The sequence below is a fragment of the Rhamphochromis longiceps genome, linkage group LG16 (assembly GCF_057381845.1).
Source record: "Rhamphochromis longiceps isolate RC_006_pf linkage group LG16, R_longiceps_female_GT1.1, whole genome shotgun sequence".
NCBI classification, from domain to species: domain Eukaryota; kingdom Metazoa; phylum Chordata; class Actinopteri; order Cichliformes; family Cichlidae; genus Rhamphochromis; species Rhamphochromis longiceps.
The window spans coordinates 6,432,581-6,459,501 of record NC_140572.1 but is presented as its reverse complement, the minus strand read 5'-3'; the positions used below and the strand labels follow the sequence as shown (position 1 = coordinate 6,459,501).

At 40.6% G+C, this 26,921-nt stretch overlaps 1 protein-coding gene across 1 annotated transcript; it reads left to right on the top strand.

The window, feature by feature from the left end:
- Positions 1 to 1,835: 1,835 nt before the first annotated feature.
- On the top strand, positions 1,836 to 25,973 carry fam124a (family with sequence similarity 124 member A). Its single transcript, XM_085385381.1, has 4 exons — positions 1,836 to 2,072; positions 6,585 to 6,616; positions 18,100 to 18,866; positions 24,881 to 25,973. The coding sequence occupies exons 1-4, from the start codon at positions 1,993 to 1,995 to the stop codon at positions 25,685 to 25,687; spliced, it is 1,686 nt and encodes a 561-aa protein (XP_085241507.1). The 5' UTR covers positions 1,836 to 1,992; the 3' UTR covers positions 25,688 to 25,973.
- Positions 25,974 to 26,921: the final 948 nt, after the last annotated feature.

The window sequence follows — 26,921 nt, the reverse complement described above, 5'->3', positions numbered from 1 at the left end:
AAATGGTGCAGTACCGCCACCAACTGGTGTGGAGTGTGGACAGAAATGACAAAAATAATAAAAATAATAAAAAAAAATTCAAAGCCTCTCGAACAAATGGGTCTGCCTTAAAAACCAAAATACAGCCCGATAACTTTCACTTACAGAGGTCGTGCGAAACAAATCAATCAAGTCCAACTTCACGTCCATATCGTCCAGCTTTTTGAACTGTTGTCTCCTTTCAATATCATACCTCTGACAATTCAAGAAAACATGTTCTATTGTTTCCCGTTCCCTACTGCAGTCACTCCCCTGTACAGTGTTTACCTATTAAAAACAATGTGCTATTTAAACCTGTGTGTCCGAATCTCAGTCGAGATATAATCGTCTCCTCTCTCCTGTTTCCGCCTGTACTTCTCATTTCCCCCACCTTCCTTTGGATCTTATAAAACCATCGCCCTATCCTCTCTTCCTCCCATTGCTTCTGCCACCTTTCCTTCATTTTGTATCGTATTTTACTCTTGAGCTCTGTCCTACTCACACTAATAACCATATCTACCAAATCTGTGTGCCGGCATCATCGTGCATTTTTCTGTTTTAAAAGTAGAAGACAGATGGTTTTTTTTAAATATATAGATTAATAATTGTTCATTGCTTATTTCATTACTTCAGTGTATGCTGTGGTTGCTTAAATTTAAACAGCTTGTTATTACAAAAAAACCAAAAAATGAAAGTGATATTTTTACCTAATAAATCCAGGTGTGCAATTACAGGCAACCCTTATTAAATGTAAGGGAAGCTAAAGGTAGTATGGGGATATATGGGGGAGCCTAAAAAATGTTTTGTCTACAGTTAGGAAATTTGACCCTTCTTTGACCTCAGTGGGTCCACCTGGAAGACAGACTCACTGCATTACCTTATCCTTCCTGTTGACGGCGCCAAACCAGCACTTTTGCTACTGTTGCCTTTGCGTGCTGCTCGTTAACGCAGCCTTACCAGCCCCAGGTGCATCGTTCATTACGTGCGAGAGTTTGGATTTTCATCACTAATAAATACATACACTGCTAAAAATATAGATATACCCACCCGTCTTAAAAACTATGAGTTAAAAACGTCTTTAGCTCAACGCTCTTAAAATGAAAAACAAAACAAAAATACTGGAGTAGTAGTTTAAATCACAATTACGTCAGAATATTTATCCCCATTTTTATGGTTATAATTTTGATTTCGTATTTTAAACTACAGTACACTGCAAAACTCTCGAGCCACTCGCAGTTTCTTTATATCTTACTTGCAAGGTGTCAGACTTTTTAAGTTGTCTTGAGGCATAGCTCTCCAGACTTTCTTAGGGTGAGCTTGGTCCTTGCACCGGACCATTTTCTGAGGCTTGTTTGGTCTTAAAAAAAAAATATCATACTGACCTATGCATTATTCAAGGACTTAAAAAGTCACCTAACTCAAGGCACTTTGAATCTATGATAAACTGCACAAGTGGAATACAAAAGAAGAAGTGGAAGAAGTAGACAGACTTAAAAACTATCTACAGCAGATGAACAGTATCTGAAAGTCATGTCTTTAGGAAATAGGGGAGGAAAATTCAGCACAGCTCTGAAACTGGAGCTGAGAGATGCATCTGACCCTTCAACTGATCCACTAGTCTAGAAGACACTATGAATTAGGGCTGGGCCATATCATACCGTTCACGGTAATACCGGTATAATGTTGGCAGCAGGAAACTGAAACATGTGAGAACAAAATCCAAACTCCAATCCAAACGTTTGCCTCGTTCGCTTGTAGTCGTCAGATTTCCCACAGCAACTGAAGGCATCCCGTCAGCCCGCCGCTGACGCAGAAAAGTCAGCTTGTTGATCCAACAAGTTTAAACCCCTCTGCTCGTGTGCGGACCCAGACACCGGCGGGGATTTAGAGCGTTTTCTGTTCGTCTGATTCAGTGTGGTCTCTCCAGGCGTTTGAACGCTCAGTTTGTGGCTTTCACTGAAATAATGCAGCTAAATGCTACGCGTCCGAGCCTCTGAGATGGAGAAAGTCCTAACAGAAGATGACTGCGTGGATTCAGGAGCCGAGACTGGAGGGTGAGTGAAGGAGAAACAACAGATGCAGAATATCTCACTAAATGTTTGGGATTTTGGAATTAGGAAATATTTTAAATTAACCACAGCCAACGTGCATTCTCATTTTCATTTAAGAAGAAGCGAGAAAGCACACAACATTTTTATTTTATTTTATTTTAAATGAGATTTGGCTTATTGGTCTCGACGATCCTCAGTTAAATTCACAGGCTTATTTATTTTATTTTTTAAATGTTATATATTACACTTGCTACTGAGGCAGACTAAGCTCGGGACAAGCTGTTTTGGGATGCTAATATTTTTAGCGGAATATTAAAAAAAGATCTAACTCAAAGTTGTTTGGCAGGAAAGCGTGTTAAGTTAACGCTGTTTACTCCTTTGCAGCCATTAAACAAAGATGTGCCTCGTTGTCTCCTGCGGTATGTCACTGATTTGATGTTGTGTTGTTGTGAAGGATTTACTAGTTGTTTTCCGTGCGTGTTTGTGTCTCTGTATGTCTCGCAAAATTAAAAGACAGGTTCACTTTCATTTTTTTGAAGCTTTAACACGATAAACGTGATGATCGTATATGTCTTTAATGTGTTTGGGATATTAGTTTGTTTTTTGTTGTTGTTGTTGTTGTTTTAAGTAAAGAGTAAAATTGGTAGTGAGTTTGTGTGAGAAGTTTGCCTTCAGGGTTTTTCAGAAAGGCTTTCTGATAGAAGATGAAGTGAGATTTTTATTTTATTTTATGATAAGTCTACAGAGGCAGCAGGATAAAGGCTGGTTAAATGGACCAAACACAGGACTTTCACCATGGAGACTGAGGTTAGAGTCCAGCTGTGGCTTGTTTTGTAGATGAAGTTAAAGTGTCGTCAACTTTTCTTTCTTTATTTTCACATTTCAAAGCAGCTTGGTTAAGTCTAGGTAAATATAACTCGTTGTGTTTGAATAAACCGTGTCCCATATGTCAGAAAACTGTTGTGTCTGAAAACCCTGAAGTCAAACTGACCATGTGCGGGACAAACCAGAAGAACGATTGAGGCATTCATGTACACATGACCATGTCACATGATGTCCTATGCTAAAGGGCTTGTGGTGTCCTTACAGATTAGTCACAGGCAAACTGCACATCTCTGAACTCCCAGATTACACATCAAGGTTTCTTTATGCCTTTACATTGTATTAACCTTGCCTATATAGATCCTTGTGATCCCTCACGGAGATGTATGGTGGAAGAAAGATTAAAAGCCCGGTATGCAATTAGGTTAATTGTTATTTACTCTATATATTCTTATTACAGGATTTCATTTCAGTCACGGCTTACATAAAATAGTTTATCTAGTAGTGCAAGCACGGTTTTACATTTGATTGTGTAATTGCACACGGTTAAGAAAATACGAGGCCACCATATCAAACAGTCCAACCTAATTGTTGCCACCACTCGCAGCCTTGTAGCGTCTCAGAATTTAGCCTATAATCAATGTTTGTGTTGTTAATGGTTAAAAACAAAATACAGACAAATATCAGTTACATTAAAAGTACTTGTATGTGAAAAGTATCCTTGTTAAATGACAAACTCCAGGCCCGTCCACCTCCACCTGCTCACATCCCCCACCTCTTCTTCTTCAATCCACTAAATTTAGAACGCTTTCACTCCACCAGTGCATTTGAATAAATGAATAAAATAAACAATATTTTGTTGGTCATAAAGTCCATCTTAACCCCCTATTAGTGAGTTATAAATAGATGAGTCGGTCCTGTGTATGACTTTGTCTCTGCCGTGTTCTTATATAACTGCTGTTCTGTCAAATGAGAAAAACAGAATACTTATAATTTTTATTCCTGAACACCAACAAACCTACATGAATATATGCGTCACGGTTGTGTAAATAGACCCCTGCTCTGGGGGAAGTAGGATGATAATGTTATGTTGTTATTGAATACAGACTTTCCATCTACCATCAGTCATGTCTGGTTTCTTTTAAGCCGTGATAAAGATCCTTCCTGACTATAACCAGAGCCTGCCTTTAGAGGTGATAGGCCGTAAAATGCTCACATGAGTCACCGCTTGGAACAGTCGAACGTTTTCGGTTAGCTTATGCCTTCATCTTCATCCCTTTCTTGCCATCCTAAGTCCCTCTTCATCGCTCTGCATCTGAATCTGTTTTAGCTTTCCATGGGTCAAAGAAGTTTCTTTTGTTTTGTTTTTTTAAATATATGTATATATACTCAGTTTTAAGCCCACTGGGTCACCCTGCGCTCATACTTTATGCGTATGACTGGGTTGCTGCCTGTCTGCGCTTCACTTTGTGTTTATTGTCTTTGGGTGGAGATGAAGCGAGGCAGTGCGGCCAGACTGGGAACCACAGGCGGGATGCTAGCCGGCACTGCAGGGGTAGCCCTGCCAAATGCTCACACCCAAAGGAGCCATCAAAATAAACAGACTAGTGTGCAACTGCGCACACTACTACCTCCAACTCTATTTCAAAGAGTCATAAACCTACTTTTTTTCCCACTCCTTGTCATTTTTCTTTGTGCACTCAGAGATGAGAGTATGACTTTCACTTTGTCCCCTTTTGCTGCAATTTTCTGCTTATTTCTGTTCTTCCCAATATTTATATTGCCTCTGCAAGCCCATCATCTTTTCTTACCTTTGTGTCCTCACACCTGCTGCTTCCCTCACTCTTACCCATTCCTTTCTCTACACCGCTAATGCCCATTAGTTAGATTGATAACCTCCTGCTGCAGGAAATAGACTTGCTCTTCTGCTTCCTGCAGTTCCAGAGACTTTTATTAGTTTAGAGATGGACTCACAGAGTGTGCGGAGGAACAGTGTTCTCTGGCTGTCAGAGGACTCCTGTGGGACTAATATCGTCAAGTTGCAATGCATATATGTGAACCTGGAGTTATGCAACCTTTTCACCAAATTATTAATTGCAGGATTTGAGTTAGCTCCTCAGTCAGCCTTGTTGTATGTGGGCAAACACGTCTTGGATGTAATTTCATAAAATGTCATAATTTTACTCTGTCTGGAGATCAGATTAGCTGAAATGTAATTCTCTATCTTTTCTTTGAAGCTTAAGAGCAGATAAATCTTCAAAAAGTGAAGACCCTTTACTTCATCAATTACATTTTCCCAACCATAAATATACCCCCCCCCCCCCCCCCCCCCTTTCTTGTAATGAACTCTACATAAAGACTGGTGCAACCAAAAACACTGGAGCCTGGGCATGGCTAGCCTCACATAGCACAGAAATCAGAAGGACTGGAAATGTTTTGTCCTCTCTCCAGGGAGACTGGTTGTCATTTGAACCAATATACAAAGAATCCAGCATTATAAGAAAGCCAAAGTACAGCCATAAAAATGTAACTGTTATACTCATGTGTACATATTAAACAAGATACAGGAGTGAAATAATGAGCTTTGAGGGGTGGGTAGTTTTCCCTTGAATTTAGCCAGGAGAATTTAGCCTCTTTCAAGTCTTTGTGCTAAGTTAGGCTAATCACTTCCTGGCTCTAGCTAGGTATTTCTAGTGCACACGCTGTCAGCAGATTGAAGGGGAAAAACCAAATTATCTCAACTTGGCCATATTTACACATTATTTCCACCAGCTTTGGAGCCACATACTTTATATGCCAGTTCTTGTAGTTATTCATACTTGGTTTGGCTAGGAAACCAAACCAGTATGTTTTTTAAGTTAGTTAAATCAACTGTGTGATTAACATTATTTTTATCTACGTGCTAATACCAGTGATGGCTTCACACTTTCAGTAGTTTCTATGTTTTAAATGTCATAAATTCCCAATATGTCTGATTCAGTGAGCATATTTTCCGCTTGTACAGTCATTAGTTTGAGTTGTATGACTTGTAACTTTAATGGTAGAATGTGTTACCAATCTTTTTATCCAATTTTTGGAAGGAACAACGAAGTTGTTGCTGAACTGATTCTATAATTAAGAGAAACAATATGGTTGTAGTAATTCATGACACATTAAAATCCGGCACACACACGTCCTTTTATTTCCAGCATCATGTCAATCATGTGGATAAGAATAGTTATTATTATTATTATTATTGTTGTTGTTAATGTGTGAGTGTGTAAGGAGCGTTTTTGATGTTTTTACTGGTTGAGTGGGATTGTTAGCTCCTAAAAAACAGGAAGTTTTATTTAATGTGTTAATTAACTAGGAAAATGCAGTAGTTAGAACTCAAGTAAAATACAAGAGGCTAGGAGCTGTACTGTATCTCAGTAGTGGAAGTAGTACTTGAGCAAATGCCTGTGTTTTTATCCCTTCCGTTAGAAACCACTCTGAAATCTCTGTGTGCATTTTTGCTGACCTTCCAGCTGGACCTCTCCTACTGTTTAGCCAGATGTCAGCACTTCATCTGAAATAGGAGTGTGTCATCCTGTAAATCATGTAGATTGCAATTCATATTGTAATATAAACTTCTGTCTCCTCTCTCTGTCTTGTCCTCTCTGTCGACATTTCCTCTGCCTTTTAAAAAAATCTGTTTTCTTTTGTCCTCTGCAGGTCTGATTACAGTCCCTTGTCCTCAACAAGCAGTAAGTAAAATTAACAGTGACATGAAGTATTGCTAACACACACACACACACAGCTCAGGCTCAGGTCTTTATCTCCCTAATACACACTGACTAAATAAATCCACTCACAGGCCAGGATTGTGTTTGTGTCTTTGTGTTTAGTGGCCTGTAAGATCCACAGCAGATTTTAGGGAAGAGTATTTGTATAGCAACAACAACATTGTTTATTACATTTTTCTTTCCTCTGTCCACCTCGGTTTGTATGCTACACATTACATTTTACACGTTAGTAATGGTTAGCAGTCGCAGGGATAAATGAAACATTTGTATTGGTGAGGTAAAGAAGCCAAAGTGGAGGGAAAACATAAAAAGCTTACTTTTAATGTCCTCCTAAAAAGGGAGGTAAGTAAACAGATGCATCATCATTATAATCTACACAGCAACAGTCCCATGAGATAAACTATGCAACAATTTTCGATTAAGATACACAGCAACTGTTCACCCATGACAAGAAGCATTTCTAACCAAACCTTTCAGTCAGCTAATAAATTTATTCAAGTGTAGAAATGTGTTATACGTGTATTTTTTACATCAATATTTGGATCTTGTTTTGGTAGGTTTGGCCATATTTTTTATTAATTATGACATCGGCTTATGTTATAAGGCTTAGAAATCCAGTCACAAGTTTCATTCATCCATTCGCTTCCACTTATCCTTTTTAGGGTCGCGGGGGGCGCTGGAGCCTATCCCAGCTGTCTTAGGGCGAGAGGCGGGGTACACGCTGGACAGGTCGCCCGTCTGTCGCAGGGCTAACACACAGACAAAGACAACCATTCGCTGCCCCAGTCACAAGTTTAAGCATACATTTATTTGCCTGTACTTGCATAGTTGGTTGTGTGAACACGCTTTTGCCTGTGTAGTAAACTAAAGGCACATGAATCACATGGTCACTAACCATGTGACAGTCAATTTTCCACAATTTTGGATGTGTAACAATAGTGTTGACTAAGGAAAAATGTGTATTCCCTGAGCAGCTGGCAAAAACTTCAGTGTAATTACTTTTAATGCTAGCAGATTGTCTCAGTTGCAATTTCTTAATATTCACTACAGTTTGACTAGCAGCTGGCAAGTGTTGTTGTACACTATCGGCAACCACAGCAATCCAATAGTGACCAAAGCAACATTAAAGAGGTTTCTGGTACAGCACCTTCTTTTTGATTGATTTCACTAAGCATTGGTCAGTAACCTGTAGGAATCACTTGTCAACCAATAGGAGGACTATGCATTTTTCATTAGCAGCCGGTGGTTGTATCATATCCAGTATGGTAGACAAATCTGAAGCAACGTGCACATGACATGAGAGAAACATCAGCAAGTAATCTGGATAATAACTTACACATTGTGGGTTAACAATGTTACTGCTTTCCCAAGTCTCACAAATAACAATAAATGGGGGAAAAAAAAAAGAAAAGTAATCTGGATAATAAATAATCAAAATTTGGACAGAATTGTCTCGCATCATTAGGCCATTTTCCTGTCTTGGGCATTTTTTACACACTGTGGGTGTGTCCATAGTTTTCTTTGAAAGTGTACGTGATTGTGAAGGTCTGTGTTTGCAGAGGCCGTGGCCTGCTCTCAGTCTGGTTGCCAGGTCTCCAGGCTTTTTTACAATGGGAGGATTATATCCAATATTAGCCCATTAATCTGGTCTGCAGGAAGCTGCGTTATCCCACTTGAACCGCACCCGTAAGCCAGGAAGCAGTGAAACACACACAGTGATCCAGGAGAGAGTCTGGTTTGGTTTTCCCCTGTTGTTTCCTGTGTCATCGCTGTGTCAGATGAGCCTCTGCCCACCATTGTCATCACTGGAGGTCAGAGCTGGAACAAAATGTGCACTGGGACACTGTCCGAAAACACAAGAACTTTAAATACATACTGCAGGACAGAGTGTGACCACATTCACAAGTCCACTGCTGGACAGGAACTACTACTGAGCGCAAACACCGTGCATACATTTACACACTGAAATCCATCCAGAGGACCTTTTTTTAAAGTAAAACAATTTGCACCATTTGTCTAAGAAGATATAGTTTCTGATTGGCTGAAAACTGTTCTTTTACTTTGTATAATAAGACATCGTATAAGTTCTAAAAACGACCTGTTTTGCATCTGTCCAGATTCATCTTTAGCATGGCTCTTAAAATTTTGCATACAGCATCCCTGTAACACTGTAAGAAGTGAGGAAACTGCAATAAAAGCTGATAAGTTGCTTTATATATATCGATATCCATGAAGCCAGATGACACCAATCAATTAATTAAACTGAAGGAATGCCTTAAAAACATAAAGACCTCTAATTTCCTGCTTGTAAACTCAGATAAAACTGAGCTTATTGTACTAAAAATCTTAGAAACATGGTGTCTAACCAGATACTTGCTCTGGATGGCATTACCCGGGCCTCCAGTAAGTCTTTTCTGATCAGTGTGCAAATTAAACAAATGTGTAGAACTGTTTTCTTACATTTGCACAATTTCTAAAATCAGGAACATCCTGTCTCAGAGTGTCTACTGATGTATTCGTTTCACAGAGGTGCATGCTGGTTTAGTCTCCTCTTGTCTTTTGCCTCCACAGAAGTGCATTTACTTTCTCCTAAGGTGGTCCTAACCCCTAACCTTTGACCTCAGCTCACACTAGTCATAAAGTCCATGGTGATTAAGTCCTTGATGTCACGCTAAACCTCCAACATCAATACCTCGACAGCAAGAGCCGCGAGCTGCCATCAGCTTTCGACTTTGTCGAATTCACTCGCTCGCTCTTTGTCAACTGATCCTTTCCCCTCCAGTATTTTTTATTTTTATTTTTTTCACAGTAAGATTTCACGTAGCAGCAACTTACAACTTCACCTGGCATGGCCTCGAAATGAAAGCTTTTAAAAATATTTAAATTTGAATAAATAAGTTACCAGTTGTGAATGAGAATGAGTCTGTTGGTTGAAGCAAAAGAAATGTGTGTTACATAAAAATAATCTGGTGCAGATTTTAGAAACTGTGATACATTCAGAGCTAAAAGGAAAAGGCCAGCTGAGGCAACTCTTCAAAGAATTTGGAGAAAAGAAGTAACGGCAGAAGCACCACTGCTGCCACAAGCAGCTGCTTCTTAAAATGTGGTTTTGGTTTTCATCACTGTAGTGTAACGTTTCTTCATTCTTCATTTGTCTGGATCCCTGAGATCCCTGGCAAGAGATTAAAATTTTAGCTTTAAAAACTTTTATCTTTAGTTAAAAGTAATCCAAGAATTGATTATTTTATAAAGTAAAGCCGTATGAAGCCTGTAAGTCTGTTTATATTCTCTTCAGCCTAGTTAGAATTTAAAAAATTAAGTTTACCATTTAATATCATCTCAGGCAGTCTGGAACCTTTCCACTTCACCCACCCAGCCACGACCATGCCAATAATCATGCTTAACTGTAAGCCTTCATAAAATGAAAGGGAGACCTTAACGGTTGTATGCATCAGGCTGCAAACATGGGGACTGACTCACTTCTGGAGTGTGTTCATTTAAGGAACTGCAGTTTTTGGCACTTGCATGCTGGTCTTGTTTCGCTCAACTATAATTACTGAAGTATGTGATTTTATATGGGTTTCTTTTTTTCTTTTTTTTTTTAACTCATATTTTACAAATTCATGTTACAAATTCATGTGTAACAGAGTGTGGTGTCTATTGCTTCTTTGCCTTTTATCTGCGCTGTCTTGTGTTCACGCTCAAACACACTGCTCTTTCAAAGGGACAGCGGCGAGTATCCATTTTAACGGCAAACCACTCGTGGTGATGTCAGCCAAAACACTTTCAACACAGTCAGTTTGAATAGTACCTGATGGCCCAAGGACCACCCGTAACAGACCAGCTTGTAACGCACACACACAAGGTTGGGGTGCCTTCTCTCCAGCTGAATGTATGAAATCCATGCCCTGTTTTGAGGCAGCTTGGATTAAGTGTTACCAAATGTGCATCCTCCAGAATGAGAGTTGAACCACGAGGCCAGAACAGCGCTAAATGTGCTGCAGTCGGCTTTTTTGTTAATGGCTTAATTGAAGCAGTTCAGTCTGTCGGCCTTGTTGTGGGCCCTTGTGATAATGAATGGGTGAGTATGTACGTGCTGACTGAGTGCACAGTGAAGTAGGACAGTTATTACTGGGTACTAGCCGTCTGTTAAGTCAATGTGAGAGCAAATACCAGTGTATTCATAGTTAGCTTCATTATGTTGCCTCTGATCTAAGATCAAATTACGTTTAAAAAAAAAAAAAAAAAATGTCATCTTGCTATAATTTGGGGCTAGTGAAACCAGGAAAAAGCAGTTTCTCATCTTTTGAACTTATTCCCAGATCCTGGAAGAACTGGGAGATTTGAGATGTTTTTCAATGGATCCATGTTGAACTCGGTCCAGAAATTCAAACCTGTGAGGAATTAAAATTGCACTGACTATATTGAGCTTTTAACATGCTGCTCGATCTACATAACTAAGATTTAGAAATGCATGTTCACCAGCACCGAAGAGTGTTTTTCAGTGTTTTTATTAGAATCTTGTTGTGTATAAATGGTTAATGGACCGGCTCTTATGTAGTGTTTTTCTGTTGTACTTGAGGATTTGAAGTGCTTTATATAACGCGCTTCATTTGCCCATTCGTTCATATAAATTCACACTTGGATGAACGAATCAGGGTTCAGTATTTTGCCCAAGGATACTTTGGCATGCAGACTGGAGCAGTCAGGGATCAAACCACCGACCTTCAGATTAGTATATGGCTTGCTCTAGAGCAAACAAAAGTTACTGAAAAGTTGCTCGCAACTTATATACTTTCTAAAATATTAAGCTCTTTAACATTTCAACTCATCATATCTCCTAAACCATAGGTGTCAAACTCTGGCCCGCAGCCTAATTACATTTGGGCCGCGAAGCCACACCTAATTACTATTAGAGCTGGGCTACTGGTATTATACAGCTAATATATATATTGTTTAGTATTAAGCTTAGCTTGTTCCATATTAAGTTTTTCAGCAAAACGTGTTTGAGTCCATAAGAAAAGATTCATTCTTTTATCTGGAGGAATAAATATATTTCAATAAATATTAACGTTAGCCCGCAACTTTGTTCCAGTTTTGAATTTTGGCCCACTGTGTATTTGAGTTTGACACCCCTGTCCTAAACTGTGGACTCCAAAGGCATGAGCCTTGTGGCAATATATCTTCAAACACTCCTGACGCTCACGGTGAAAGAATTTTTTTGATACCATTTACTGTTTTCCCATGAATTACGTTTGTTTCAGAATAGGAAATCTGTCCTCCTCTAAGATTTCAAACTCTGGAACTGACGCCGTTTTTTTCTCTCGTCACATCTATCCCTGGGATGAGTGTTGCTTTGGCTCACTGAGATGAGCAGGGGCCCTGAGAGCGGTGGCGCAGGTTTGAATCCTCCTGGCTCGTTCTCCCTCTGCTTTCTTGACACTCTTCAGTGTACTCTTTCAAAAAAAATCCATCTTCAGCAGACAGTTCAGCTCCTTCACCTCTTTCTCAGCAGACAGTTCAGCTCCTTCACCTCTTTCTCAGCAGACAGTTCAGCTCCTTCACCTCTTTCTCAGCAGACAGTTCAGCTCCTTCACCTCTTTCTCAGCAGACAGTTCAGCTCCTTCACCTCTTTCTCAGCAGACAGTTCAGCTCCTTCACCTCTTTCTCAGCAGACAGTTCAGCTCCTTCACCTCTTTCTCAGCAGACAGTTCAGCTCCGTCACCTCTTTCTCAGCAGACAGTTCAGCTCCGTCACCTCTTTCTCAGCAGACAGTTCAGCTCCGTCACCTCTTTCTCAGCAGACAGTTCTGTTTCTTCAACTGTTTTCAGCACATGATTTCTGCTATACAGCATTCACCTGGTATTTGTGCAGGAAATGCAACTTTTTCAAGTTGCCGTTTGTCCCTTGCCTCAGCCGTTCTGCCTCGTTCCACGTGTGTTCAGACAATGAAGGTCACATGACGTCCATGATCCTGGCTGTGTAGTCTTCACTATCTAATCAATCTATCTTTCTTCTTAAGTTTGAATCTAACAGCACTTTAAAGCCAGGAATAGTATCTCTACATTTTGGTCTGACTGCTTTTATCTTCTGTGAAACTTGAGGGCTGGCGGCGTTCACATACTGAGCCCTTTGTATATTCCGCTCTGGGAAAGGAAGTCAGCAATTCCCTTTTTTTTTTTTTTTTTTTTTTAAGGCTCTTTGTTTATGTTGCTCTATAGGAGTTCTATAGCAGGTCCTTTTGTATCTTCTAGACAACAAAGTAAACAAGCTTGTTTTCTTTCTCACTGCGTCAACTCATGCAGCTTTAATTTATTTAATTACATGAAGAAATGCAGACTTGGCGTTTTTCTTTTTCTCCCATGTATGTCGCTCACAGTGTGAGATGCAGCTGACAAGCAGAGATCCAAACAGAAGCCTGAGCTCTTATCTCAGAAGACAGCAATATATCACTTTACCTTAGTCTTTGTATGAGAACTGCTTAGGTAATTTAAGGGTGGGGGTATTTATTTTTTGTTTTGTTTTTTGTCAGAGTCATATGAAACAACTGTTAAAGTTTAAGTTAAAGGGGTTCACATTTATGTTCAGCTTGGTTCAGACATGATCAGATAAACCTCGACTCAGCAAACTGCAGACAGAATGAGATGGAAAGGCAGCTGAGTGGAGTGGGCAAGGCCGAAAAAAGTAAATTACTACTTGTTAAATAAAAAAAATAAAATACAGTTATTAATAATAATTATTAGGTTTCACGTAGGTTTAACAACTTCCTGAGTTAGTACCTGGCTTATTGATGTTTTACTATAATTAAAAATGTCCAAATTGTTGTTGGGAAGTGACAGGTAATGATTGATGATGTGAAAATGCAGTACTGAGTAATGAGCACAAAATTGCTTTATTATATCCAGTCAAGTAATTGACTGTTTTGTTTTGCTTTTCTTAGCTCCTTCCTTTAAGTGAACTTTCTTCTGATTGGCTACTCGATATTCACCCTCTTTGACGTCACACAGATGGAGAGCTGAAAAATTGTTGCAAAGAGAGCTTTTTGATTCTGTTTACAAACACAGACCTCCTCGTTTAAAATCAGCATCCCCCACTGTGACTGTATGTGTACTCTATAGTTATCAGAAAATGGAAAACGGCACACATTTGAGACTTGAGAGAAAGGATATTTGAATCTAAATGAGAGAACAGCTTCTGTGTGCGAGCAACACCTTGAGTGACTGGTGCCAAAACATAATAAATGTAGTCTTCGCACTAATATAAATCTTTGACTTATTTTTTTCTGTCATTTCAAAGTGATGTATGAGATTTGGAACTCCCCCCCCCCCCCCCCCCCCCCTTCTTTTTTTCTTTCTCAGCAGACGACAAAAGGGGCCCACATCTTGAATTTCCAAGTTCAGTTGTTTTGTTTTTACACTGAAGGCCTGGCTAGCTAAAGCTGCGACTGGAGTTCTTCTGCGCACATACACACATACACACATCGAGGAGAGGTTGAGTTTTCGCTGCTAATCACTCTCATATGTGGAGGGGGCTCGCTGGAAGGCGTGTTGTTTTATCTCACGTCATCATCTGCGGGTACGGCAGCGAGCATGTGTTCCTGGTTAACACGTATCCACAGAGACAAGGTTAAAGTCTCTGAGAACTGGACAAGACCGTCCCTTTTTATAAATGGGCACTTTTACAGTGGAGTACAAAAGTGTCTGCCCCCTTCCTGATTTCCATTTTTTTTTTATGTGTCACACTTAAATGTTTCAGATCATCAAACAAATTTAAATATTAGACAAATATAACGCAAGTAAACAAACAAAAAAATGCATTTTCTAAGTGAATTTGTTTGATATTAATTGGGGGAAAAATCCAAACCTACCCTGTGTGAAAAAGTGATTTCTCCCTAAACCTAATAACTGGTTAGAGTCGCCCTAAGCAGTTTTACAGCGCCACAGAGGAATTTTGGCCCTCTCATCTTTGCAGAATTGTTGTAATTCAGCCACATTGGAGGGCTTTTGAACCACCTTTTTAAGGTCATGCCACAGCATCTCAATCTGATTCAGGTCAGGGCTTTGACTAGGCCACTCAAAAGTCTTCTATTTGTTTTTCTTGGTGGACCTGCTGATGTGTTTTGGATCATTGTCCTGCTGCAGAACCCAAGTGCGCTTCACACGAATAAGAACAGATGGCCGGATATTCTCCTTTTGGATGTTTTGGTAGAAAGCAGAACTCATGGTTCCATTTACCACAGCAAGTCTTCCAGGTCCCAAGGCACAAAACAGCCCCTGACCATCACACTACCACCTCCATACTTTACCGTTGGTATGATGTTCCTTTTGTGAAATGCTGTGTTACTTTTATACCAGATGTAATGGGACACAGACCTTCCAAAAAGTTAAACTTGTCACTCCACAGAATATTTTCCCAAAAGTCTTGGGGATCATCAAGATGTTTTTTTGGAAAAACTGATAATGAGTATTCAAGGAGAAAACCACTGGTCAACAGCAGTTTTCTCCTTGAACTCTCCCATGGATCATGCCATGATGTGTTCCTTTTTTTTTATTTTTTTTAACATCTTTTAGCCTTTCTGTACTTTGTCAAACAAGTTCTGTTTAATGATTTCTTGATTCAACACCTCTGCCAATAAATAGGCCTAAGTGTGTTTAATGAAAGTGAACTCTGCTTAAAAAAAAAAAAAAAAAAAAAAAAAAGGTTAAGCACAGTTAATTCACGATTTAACAAGAGGGGCAATTACTTTTTCACACAGGACCCACTAGGTTTGGGAAACGTTTCTCTCTTGATCAATGAAACCATCATTTAAAAACTGCATTTTGCATTTAATTGCGTTATCTTTGTCTAACATAAAAAACAGTTTGATAATCTAAAACATGTAAGTCTGACAAATATGCACAACACATGGAAATCAAGAAGGGAGGAAAACACGTTTTCACACCACTTTATCCTGTGTGTGTGCTGAGGATGGATATGCACATGCATGAGTTGTATGTAGTCAATCGAGTCAGTTAGCCTGAAGACTCAAGTGGATTAAGAGCTTAGAGACACACTTCTCCAGAGCTTTACTCACAAACGCCTTACGTTCCCTTCACAGGATTGGGGAGACTTAATCTCTGATTTATTCTCTTGTTTTCCAGCTCCACATTAACCCTTATTGCCAAGAAAAGTATCACTTTGTACAAGGTATTGGAATTGTATATTTTAGAAAGATGGGCCAAAACACTGCAGCTCATACAGCTCGTCTATGAGCTTGCCAGATTATCTTTCCGCTGCTTTTAACGCAGGGACATCTGTGAATCTAACACATTTTGATTTTTGAACTTAAACAGTGGACTAAAAACCCATAAACGGCTTCTTATTCAGTAATTTTCTAATTGATCTAATCTGTCTCCCTTGAACAAGTCAGTATGTAGACATCTTGACCTTTCAGTGGATTTTTGCAAGCATGTAGCTAGTAGCTTTATGCACTGGTGCAAGGAACACAACACAGAGAGAGACTAATATTCCATTCTCTGCTTGGATGTCGGTGTACGTTGCCTCCTGCATGCTCCGTCCAGCTTCCTTACCTAAACCACATGCAGTATTTCCATTAGTGAGCACACGGCCGGGGCGTGCTGCTTCCTGCTGCGTGCTACAAAAGAAAGGGAAACTGTGGAAAATATCCCAACTTGATTCCCCCAAAAGTTGTCATGTGTAAAAATGGCAGAAGAAAGAGTGTGGGGGTGGGGAATGGAGGGAAAAAAAAGACAAATGTAAAAGCAAGAAACTGAGATTTTTATTTATTTTATTTTTTTAAATAAGAAAGGAATGGTTATGATGATGATTTTTTTTTTTTTAGGTTCTTTTGCTGTTTTTGTTTGTTTTCTAATGAGGCAGAAATAAGATGGTTGGGGCAAAGGTCTCTGACTCATGAAAACTGATCCCAGGAGAGCTGTGTGCAGCAGGAGTGTGAAGACGTCGAGCTGTCTGTGTGTCGGCACAATGTGCTGTGCAGTAAATACCCTTAAAGAGCCCTATCATCCACTTGTTTGGCGTTTTAATGCCAGCTACATGTTAACAGTGATTGTAAGGGATCAGGGTGACGTTAATGACAGCAGTTCCGTCTCTCTTTGTGTAGGCGCGTAGATGTGTGTTACAGGATGTCAGTGCGCCGACATCCCGCTTAAACCTGCTGTGGAACATTCTTGATCCGGATGTCATTACCGCTGTAGACAAACTGCCATTTAGGGCTGCTCTGTGTCACAGTTGAGGCTTCATTGCATTTTATTAAAACTAAATTTGCCTTCACATCTGCTTATAGATCCTCGGTGTTTACATGCCACAAAACTAATCACAGCCTGGACCAACATTAGTTTTGTGGTGGAACATCACCGACACGAGCCTCGGGTCGTTATAAAATAAATTAACTGTACCAAAATGTATACTTCCCACCACATCTTGCTTTTACTGAACCTTTTAATATTTAACAGCTACATTCATAGCACCTCTACACCTATTATTTAGGTCTGTTCCATTGGAACCACAGAGTGACATTTTGAAAATGTCACTTCTTTGGTCAAGTTGAAACTGTCCTTTTACAAAGGCCGGTGGGACTCGAGAGACAAAACCCATCCCTGTTTGGCCTCTCGGTTTCACGGAGGGATTTTGGCAATGGTGAAACAGTATGTTGTGCCAGGGAAAGTAGCCTGTGTGTCCTTTCCCAAAGCACAAACAAAATGGGACAAGTCCCATGAGAACTCGGATTAAAGACTGTAGCAAAACAAAGAGTGAGTGTACATGGAGATAACAGGCAGCCGTGTGAGTTTCTACATGTAACACACAAGAAAGAAAAGACTGATTGACGTAAATGTGTCGGCAGCATAGGAAAAGTGGATTTGCAGCACCTGCATCACGGTGCCGAGCTTTTCCATGTCGGGGGTTCAGGGAGAGGCTACACCTGAATGCATCGCTCCCGCTGCAGTCTGGGACATTCCTCTGGGCTTCAGTAATGACTCCTAAATGGCACTAATGAGCCTCCACAGAGAAGCCCTGCTCCACATGAGTCTGGTAGAAAGGAGGGAGGGAGAGAGGGGAGAAAAGGTAAACCTCAGAATTGTAAGAAAGATGGAGTTGGATGTGGACGAGTGAAATGGAGAGCTGAGATCTAGAGATCTGTGGGAATGGGGAAGGCGAGTGAGAAAATATGGGAAAACTTGAACAAAGAAGTAAACAAAGAAAAGAGTGAATGTGTCAGGAAAAAATATTCCCAGTGTCCAAGGAATAGCTTAGCAGAAGGATGGATAGATCTCGACAGTTTGGAGCAACAGATTCATTTTATTTAAGAATTCATATTTTTTTTAACCTTCTTATTTCTATATAAAGTTCAAAAATACCCATTTTATCTAATTTTCTTCCTGTCCTCCTTGTTTCTTCTACTTTGTCTTCCATGTGTGCTGTTGGAGGTGACTTATCCATGGGTGAGCTCCAGGATCCCTTCCTTGTCAGCATCCACCTCATTGCTGACCCCGGCGAGGGCAAGTTCCTGCAGCATGCTGCCGACGCCGTGCTGGCGTGGGTTCACCCTGAACTGCAGCTCTTCAGGGTCTCAGAGCGAGCCTCCGTCTCTCAGCGACCTCGGGCAAAGCGGCATCAAAATGGAAGCCCAGCTTCAGCCTGCCAGCCAGCCCTGGCGGTCATCCTGTTCCTCCAGGAGGCCTACGGCGGTGATGAGCACATACTGATGCTGCATCGCGCTCTGCAGCGGCCGCCCTGGCACTACCACCATACTGAAAAAGTCAGCAATGGCCGGCGGATGCTACCGTTGACCCCATGCAGTCAGGACTTTTTCACTCTGTCTCCTGGCACGCCGCTCTGGGCCGTGCGGCAGGTCCATTATGGGAAGGAAATCGTGCGTTTCACAGTCTATTGCCGCCATGAAAACTATGTTGATATGGTGCGGCTGTACAAGCTGCTGCTTCAGCGGAGGGTTGCACAAAAGAAGGATGACTTTTGCTTCTTTGTGGTGTACTCCAACCCTGATATGGAGATCCAGCTGTCCTTTAAGAGACTCCCACGAGGCCACAGTCCCCTGGTGTTGGACTCGGCAGTAATGGAGGTGAGGGTCCGGGACGTCGGAGTGCTGGTGCCCCTGCTGCCACACCCTTGCAGCCCAATCAGTGAGGTGCGCTGGCAAACGGAGGACTACGATGGAAATAAGATCCTACTGCAGGTAAGCGTTTTTCATTCTGTTTTTTTTTGTTTTTTTTTTAAATGTATATGTGCCTTAAAATTTCCTGCCCACATCAGCTTAAATACGCATTTGGCTGTCTCATTAAGGACCACTTTATTTACATAGTCACAGTTGCTGCACATCTGCAAACCACTTTGCTACCCGCCTTCACTTTTTGTGCTGTATGGGTATTAATAAATGTTACATCGATCTCTTAATGATGCCTGCTGTGGTCTTTGCTGGGGGTCTTGCAGCTGCTGAGTCAGTCTCCACTAAATATGCATCTGGGACGGTGGGGAGGTGTCACAATGGAGGCATGGTGAAATCCTGCAAATGGGAACTTCTTACTCTTCTTTTGAATATAGTGGCCCTCACTGAACTGTAACTTTAACATAGGAAAAGTACAACTCAACACAATTGCATGGTGTGATTTATTTTGAAAGAGTGTGTTATGTTTTTATACCTGTAGATACACCAAAACCTACACGAGTAATTTCAGTTTAATCTGATGAAATGAGGCAAGTTTATAATTAGTTGTTGGAACCAGCTGGTCTCATGTAAAAGGATTTGTTGTTGCTCAACTCCTGAAACATGATGCTAAGGAGCGATTCACAAGTCTTTCCTTTGTGTACAACTGTATGCTATTAAAAGAGTAAAATAAAGAAAGAAAGATGAAAAACACACTGAAAATGGGCTTGGGTGTGCAGCAGTGTTTGGAATCTGTGTTTAATTGTGTAAAAGAGAAGCAGACAAAAGTGGCAGTTTTATAGGTGGAAGAAAAAGAAGAGCAGTTCAGACTGATTCTCAATCCAGAAATAACAAGATCATACAGCAGACAAGAAGGATTCAGTTATTTTATTGTAGGTCCTTAATTTAATTCCTCCATCTTTCCATATTGAAAGGTGCTGGAAAAGCCTGTGTGGGTTTGAATATAAACACCCACATAAAGACTGACATGAATCAAGCGGCCCTTGTTGGAAAGGTATCACCTATCGGGGGATATGTGCCCAGGCGGTCGGAGATAAGTAGTGTTGAAAGTTCAAGCCGATTAAGCTTCAGTCCATTACTGGGATTGGAACGGCACAGAGAGAAACAATAAGCTAATAAATCATGACAATGGGCCATATGCATGATGCTTAGCTGCCACCTGGAATCAAGTCACATGGACCTCCACATTGCAGCGACTACAATACATTAAATATATTAAATGTAGGCAAGTGAAACAGAGGCACAGTGATATGAAAGGAATAAATTATCTCCCAAAACATCAACTACATTCTGTAAAAACACTCTTTGTAGAGATAAGCAGAGAGGGAGTGTTTTTATTCACAGAAAGTTGTATGTATATTTTGTCAGGCTGGGATAATGGCAACACCCAGCTCCCAACAAGAAAACACAAGCCTCCTGGGAACCTGGAGCTACAGATGCAGCTGTAACGTTTCAGTATATAATAAATACTCTGACGTGTTAGAGTAATAGTGAAAATCTGTCAAACTTATTTCTGTCTATTTTTGTTTTCTTTCATTGGCTCGCTAATAAAAATCACCACATGCATCTAGTGCTGTGTAAAAGTCTCAAGCCACCCCTCAGTTCTTTATACTTTGCTGGGAAAATTGGAAATATGTGCAACAATTTACTGAAATGTGTAAACAAATATGGAAATGCAGTATATAAGGCAACAGCAGTTTGTACATGTACGCGAATATTACTCCGGGCTTCTTGAAGGACATTCAAAGCTCTTGTTTGGAATTTGGCTGCTTTTTGTTCCGTCCTCTGTCAAGATGATCCCGCACTGCTTCAGAAATGTTGAAGTCTGAACTCTATGGAGGTCAGTCCATGACTGAGAGTATTCCATTCAGTGTTTTTCTAACCAGGTTTGCGTTTGCTGCATTGGCAGTGTGTTTGGGATCACTGCCATGGTGAAAAATGAAGCCACGGATGGCTGTAGATACTCACCTCTCTTCTGACCTCCACCATACATACTGATGACAGGATGAACCAAAGTTTAAAAATTAAGATTCCTCACTCCATCAGACCAGTTACCACAGATTTTTTTCCCAGTCCAGTTCTTGTGTAATTTGACATACCTCAGCTTTTACTCCCCATTTCCCTTCCTTAACTTCTTGACAGCCAAACCTCCACTGAGACCATTTCTGATGAGGCTTCAGTGATGAGATTTCTTTCCTGTTTTCCTGTTAAGCTCAGGACTTTCAGAGACTGTTTATCTGCTGTAGATAATGTTTTGGCCTCCCGATTCTGCAAAACAAAATGTTTTTGAAAGTATACTCAAAATCACTTGTTTCAAATTTTTTTTTATTTTTTGTGTTTTTTATCTTTGGTGTTTTTCATAGGTTGAAATACAGAAATGGGAACAAATTATGTTTTTGTGACGGGCTGCTTGGTAACAAAGGGCTGAAAGATACTATTTAAAACTGCTTCTTTGTTAAGGTGTCTGTTATGCATGGATACAACACTGGTACATCACTTGAGTTAAGTGCCTTTTTTATACTTAGATGATTCATAGGTCAGTGTTGAGTGGGTTATCAACCAAAAAAACTTCCTCTGAAAATGGTCAGGTACAAGGCTACAATGGCTCCTCAGAAGCAAAATATAAAGAAATGAGGGCTGGTTTCAGACTTTGCACAGCACTGTATTAATTTCTCTCTTTATTTTTATCCATATGATGCAACATATGTTTGTTGCTTTCATTGAGAGACAGTAGCATAGCATAGCAAATAGAATTTTCGGCATCAATTTGTTACTAAATTACAAATTCTTATAATATTTAATGCATTAACAAAACCTGCTTTGGATGACTATTGACTGGACACTTCAAAGCACTAAGTGCTCCATAGGAGATGCTTTTCCATATTCATATGAAATTAATATGAATTTTTATTAAAGGAACAAATTCTCCAGCTCATTAAATGTTTCTGTTGATCAACTGGAGTTTTTATAACCATGCCAGCTTCAAAAATGCTCCAGCTTTCTAGTAAATTTAGCCTCCAGAATGCTGCAAGTCTGGAAAAGAAATCGTCCTTTCTTATAATCGGATTCTGTTTTCTTCATGGTCTGAGGAACAGGAACATAAAATGGTTCCCTATTTGATCATCTAGAGCGTCGCCTCAGTAACGCAGTTTTGAAAACCACAGTCACACTGCCACACATAAGCAAAAGCTCATCATGTGAAGAGTTTTGTTTATAAACATAAATACAGTCCAAATGTGTTGCTTTCCACAGCATTGTTGAGGATTAGTGTCCCGTTGTCGTGGTGTTGCCTTCCTGAGGTCATATATCCGGCTGACCTGGCTTATCCCAGATAACTAAAGCTTACAAGAGTTAGGGTCTGATAATCACCATGTCAACAGCCTCATTACCCAGCGTCCTGCTGTGGCTCCTCACTGGCATTTTGTCCTCACAGAAAGCTGAACTCGTGCTGTCATGTATTAATAGTAGACAGAGGATTGAAACTTTCACCCACGCATGGACAGAAAATAGTTTTAGTAAATAACGAGTGTGTGCAGCTGATCTGCACACTGAGACTCGTTTGGCATCAGCCACAAACAAAGAATGAACAACTGCTGAGAGATCTACTTAAAAAAAAAATATATATATATACTTCTTAGAGCCTCACATCTATCTGTCAAATGTCTAAGCAATGAGAGAATCACAACAAATGACTAAAGGCCAAACAATGAAGCTAATGTTACATTTTTATCCAATGTCCGGATGGAAAAAGGAAATTGTGGAAGCTTTGGGATTAATATGAACCTAGTGAACACAAAATGAGTGCAGGTTATTGTGTTTCTATGTCACTATTTGTGCTACAGTGCAGTCTAAACTCTTTTACTGTCAGCATTCACTGATGGTACCTAGTAAAGCACGATAGATTACGCTGACAGAGAATGTAGCTGGTCCTCCACCTTTGTCTCAGTCGGTGCTTTAGTGAAGGAATAAATGGGCATCATGCAAGGAAAAGGTGACGCCACTGCTTGAGAGCAGAAGCAGACCAAGAAAAACAAAGAGAAGAAGAGTAAGGAAAAGATAAACAGGATGAAGTGGACTGAGAGCAGAGAGCAGGATGGAGACAAAGGAGAGAGATGGTTTATAAAAGAGTCAACTTTGAGACACTGAGCAGGGAGAGAAGAAAACACAGGGGGCTTTGTTACACTTTTTATACACACACACATACGCACCTTTAGTCTTGTGAGGACCCTCTTTGCCATAAACCAATCTCAAAACCCTGGATTACAGCTTTGTCTCATAAAGACTTTCAAAATAAAACCCTTCCTCAGTTCAAAGAGTAATTTTACTAAACCGAGTTGCATCAGTAAAACTCCAGAATGTTACAGCTAATAAAATATGTAGTTTTTAGTCTTGGATAACATTTACAGTTCTCTCCAGTTTACAGGAACCAGCCCTGCAAGCAGCACGTCACTGTTGTGAAGTATGTGTGTTACTTCCAAACATTACAGTTTCAGAGATGCAAATACAGATGCTCGTGTTATGTAACTGTAATTTTTGTTTTATTATCTCAAGAAAAGCTGCCTGCATGCTTTGAACTGAGCAGAATTTTTGCATTATAATTATGCTGCAGTAACATATTGTCTGAAACTACCATCTAAATGACATCAAGACTCATTTTTCTATCTTCTGTTGTCCAGTATGTTGAGTCTTTCTGAACTATAGCCTCAGTTTCCTGTTGTTTGCTGACAGGAGTGTCATGCAGTCGGTTCCTCTGCTCATCAGCAGCTTCGAGGTTTGATGTAATGTGCATTCAGAGATGCTTATCAGCACGAAGCAGTCTTGTCATTCTCCTCTGACCTCTTGCATCAACGAGACGTGATCCATATCACTGGATATTTTCCTTTTTTCTGACCATCTGTTTAAACCCTAGATGTGTTTGTGGGGGAAATCTCAAATCACCAGTTTTCAAAATAGTTGGACTTGCCTGTTCAATCACTCAAATCACCAAATCATCCACATTCTGATGGCCTATTAAAACTTCAGCAGGTTGCCTTAATAGTGTCTACATGCCTGAATGCGTTGAGTTGCTGCCATGTACCCAATAATAAAGTGACTGAGTGAATATTTGCTGTACTGGATTCAACCTATCATTATCAGACAGTATTTATAGAGGTTAGAAATAGAGACTTAGTGATTTCTTGAACAGACTGTAGATTGTTGTGAGGAAGCTGTAAATCACTTTGAACTTCTTTTTATATATTTATTGTTCAACATATGGAAATGTGCAGATTCCCCTCAGTCCCTGTGCTGCTTCAGAAGATTGTCTGGGGGCTGCTGTGTGGGAAGTTATTGCTTCTGTCTGTATTGTCTTGTTGGAAAGTCGGATGACGGAGCTGACAAGAGAACAGAAACATGGAGAAACTATCAGCAGAGCGCTGTGGATTTCAATATATACAGAGGAGGAAATCATAGACGAGAACCTGCTGCTGCAGCTGCCTTACATGTTTAAAGCAACAGCAGTCACTGTATGTCAGAACAGGGGAGTGTTGCTTCATGTGTTTCCTGCTTCTCATAATTTCCTTTTTGGATTTGTAATATTTCATCGATTTGTCTGAACAGCGCACTCTGATTTTAAGATCCTGAATGGATATATGTACAGTACACAGGGGGTTCTTCTGTGACTCACATCAACAGATGGAGAAGTCATCAGCATTCAGAGGCCAGGGTGAGAGCAGGGGGTGTGGGGTGTGTTTGGAGACCCCGGGGTTCCCTTGTACTTCTTCCTCCTTCACTTTGCTGCCTGTATGTTGTGTGAGGAGTGTCCTGTTGCATGGAAGCCCTGTACAGAGGGAGGTTAATGGTCTTGAACCCACAGATCCCATGTGAACAAATAGAGCATACAGACAGTCTACTATCAGAATAGGCAGGTTAAAGGAAGCAGTTTATAAGCTACAATTGTTTTTGCCCTACCACCTATCCCACGTGGTGATATGACCCTTGACCCCAAATCGCTATATTTTCACTGCTTTTCTTTCCCTCCTATTCAGGTCCAGGGTGCATACTGCAAACACAGACATGATCCCTGCTACAGATCATGCACCGTCACTGAATCTGCCTCTGCTCCGTCCACCTTCACCCGCAGCGCCACCTCTCACAGGAACCGCCGTTACCATCAACGGATGCCACCTCGTTCCAAAGTCCACCCGACCTCCCACTACTCCATGCCTCTGGCATGTGAGGAGCCAGATGAGCAGGAGCAGTGGCCAGACCAACAACATCCTGACAGCTGGAGGTCCCATTGGACGGGCAATCGGTCCGGATCCCTCTTCTCTCTACCCAACATGGGCTCAGCCAGCTCCCGCTCTGCCTGTTCCTCTCCGGGTCCTTGTCCCAGCCCCAATTACAGGAGCCACTCCCTTCACCGGAGTTCTTCGCTCATCCCGCCCTTCCGCCTCAATGTGGACGCTCTGATCGGGGCAGAGGAGACGGATGTAGACACGGGAAACAAGGTAAATCCAGGTAGCAGTGTGGACCTCACAGTTGTGTCTGCGTACGTCAAATCGAGCCTCCCACAGACTCCTCGGCCATTATCGGCCCCACCAGAAGACATCGGACCCCACCTCTCTCCCATCACCCAAGAGGGCACCTACAAATCGGCCGCTCTGGGCCGGACTCCAAACAGCTTCTCCATCAAAAGCTCTCGGTCTGCCTTGCAGTTGTCATGTTCCCAAAGCACCAGTGCAAACACACTGTCCTCAGCTTCAGTGAACGAGTCAGACAGCTACAGCATAATTAGTGTGCCAGTTGAAGAGAAAGACACGACAGAAGAGGAAGAACAAGAATTCTACATCTGATCTTTTGCTAAAGGCTCATAGGACTTAACTCTGGTCAGTAATATCAAACCTTAGTGCTGAGACAATCATGTAAGCTCTACTCTGCCCCCTGGTGTTTGATAGTAAAACAACAACAGCAAACTGAAGCAAAGCACAAAGTTTGTTCTGAAATATTTGTGAATGCTGCATTTTTTTTGCATGTGTATATATAAACTCTGTAAATGCTACTTCATATCTACTTTCACGCATTTAATGGAGAAGTTGCATATCTGTGTACAGAAACATTTAATAAAATTGCAAATTGTTTGTCCCCTTTCAAATGTGTTGCTTAACACTCCATTAAACGTAGGGTAGGTGTCACGTTTTCTACATCACTGATCATAACCAATTAGATTTGTTGTGTAGGCCTAACCAAATGGCAACATTAAAAACTGACATGATATAAGTGAAAAGAAGATTTCTGCCACTAATGCTTTCACCAGACATTTAGCATTTCAGTCCTGTGTGAAGTCCTTTTGGCCTGGATGCCTCATCTGATGGGTTTAAAATTGGAAGACTGTGCATCTTGAAATATTAAGCTGCCAAATGCATAGAAAAAGCTCTTTAAGCTAAACATAAACTGCCGTGCAGGTAGTAGGTTGGTCACCAGTGCTCTTCTATAAAAAAAAAAAAGTTTTCTTAAATCAAGGGCCTGCCACTGTCCAAAATAAGACTGACACACTAACAGTACTCAAAAGTACATGGATCTGCAAACTTGGTGGATAAAATATGTAAAGTTATCACAGAGAAAGCAGCAGAAGCTACTAAAAGTTAGAGTACAGTCATATGGTCTTAAATGGTCAAAGAAATGTAGCCATAAATTAATTTGAGAAGCACGAGAGGGAAAGCAATCCTTCCGGTTAAGAGAAATGCTTTAAATTCCTTCCACATTTTAAGGTACACAGACTGGGGATGTGTTTATTTTGATTTGTACTTAAGATCCCATTCATTCTTTTTTTCATATAGTCTGTAATTTAGTGGTTAAGAACCTTAAATTAACCTTAATTCAGACATGAAGAGTGATAGTAAATGTAAATGTGGTCAGATGTGTGGTAAGTATATTTAAAAAAATATGCACAAGATCATTTGCATGTTAAAAAGAAGCCAGATGGTGAAAATAAAAGACATTTTGTGTAAATATAAAAAGTGCAAGAGGTACAGAAGGCTGCACCACAGAGTAGGATATAAGATTCAGGAACAATAACACACACATGAT

Coding starts and splice junctions, on each gene's coding strand:
- fam124a (XM_085385381.1), top strand. CDS start 1,993: ATGCTACGCGTCCGAGCCTCTGAGATGGAGAAAGTCCTAACAGAAGAT. Junction 2,073..6,584: donor TCAGGAGCCGAGACTGGAGG/GTGAGTGAAGGA, acceptor TGTCCTCTGCAG/GTCTGATTACAGTCCCTTGT. Junction 18,867..24,880: donor GAAATAAGATCCTACTGCAG/GTAAGCGTTTTT, acceptor CCTCCTATTCAG/GTCCAGGGTGCATACTGCAA.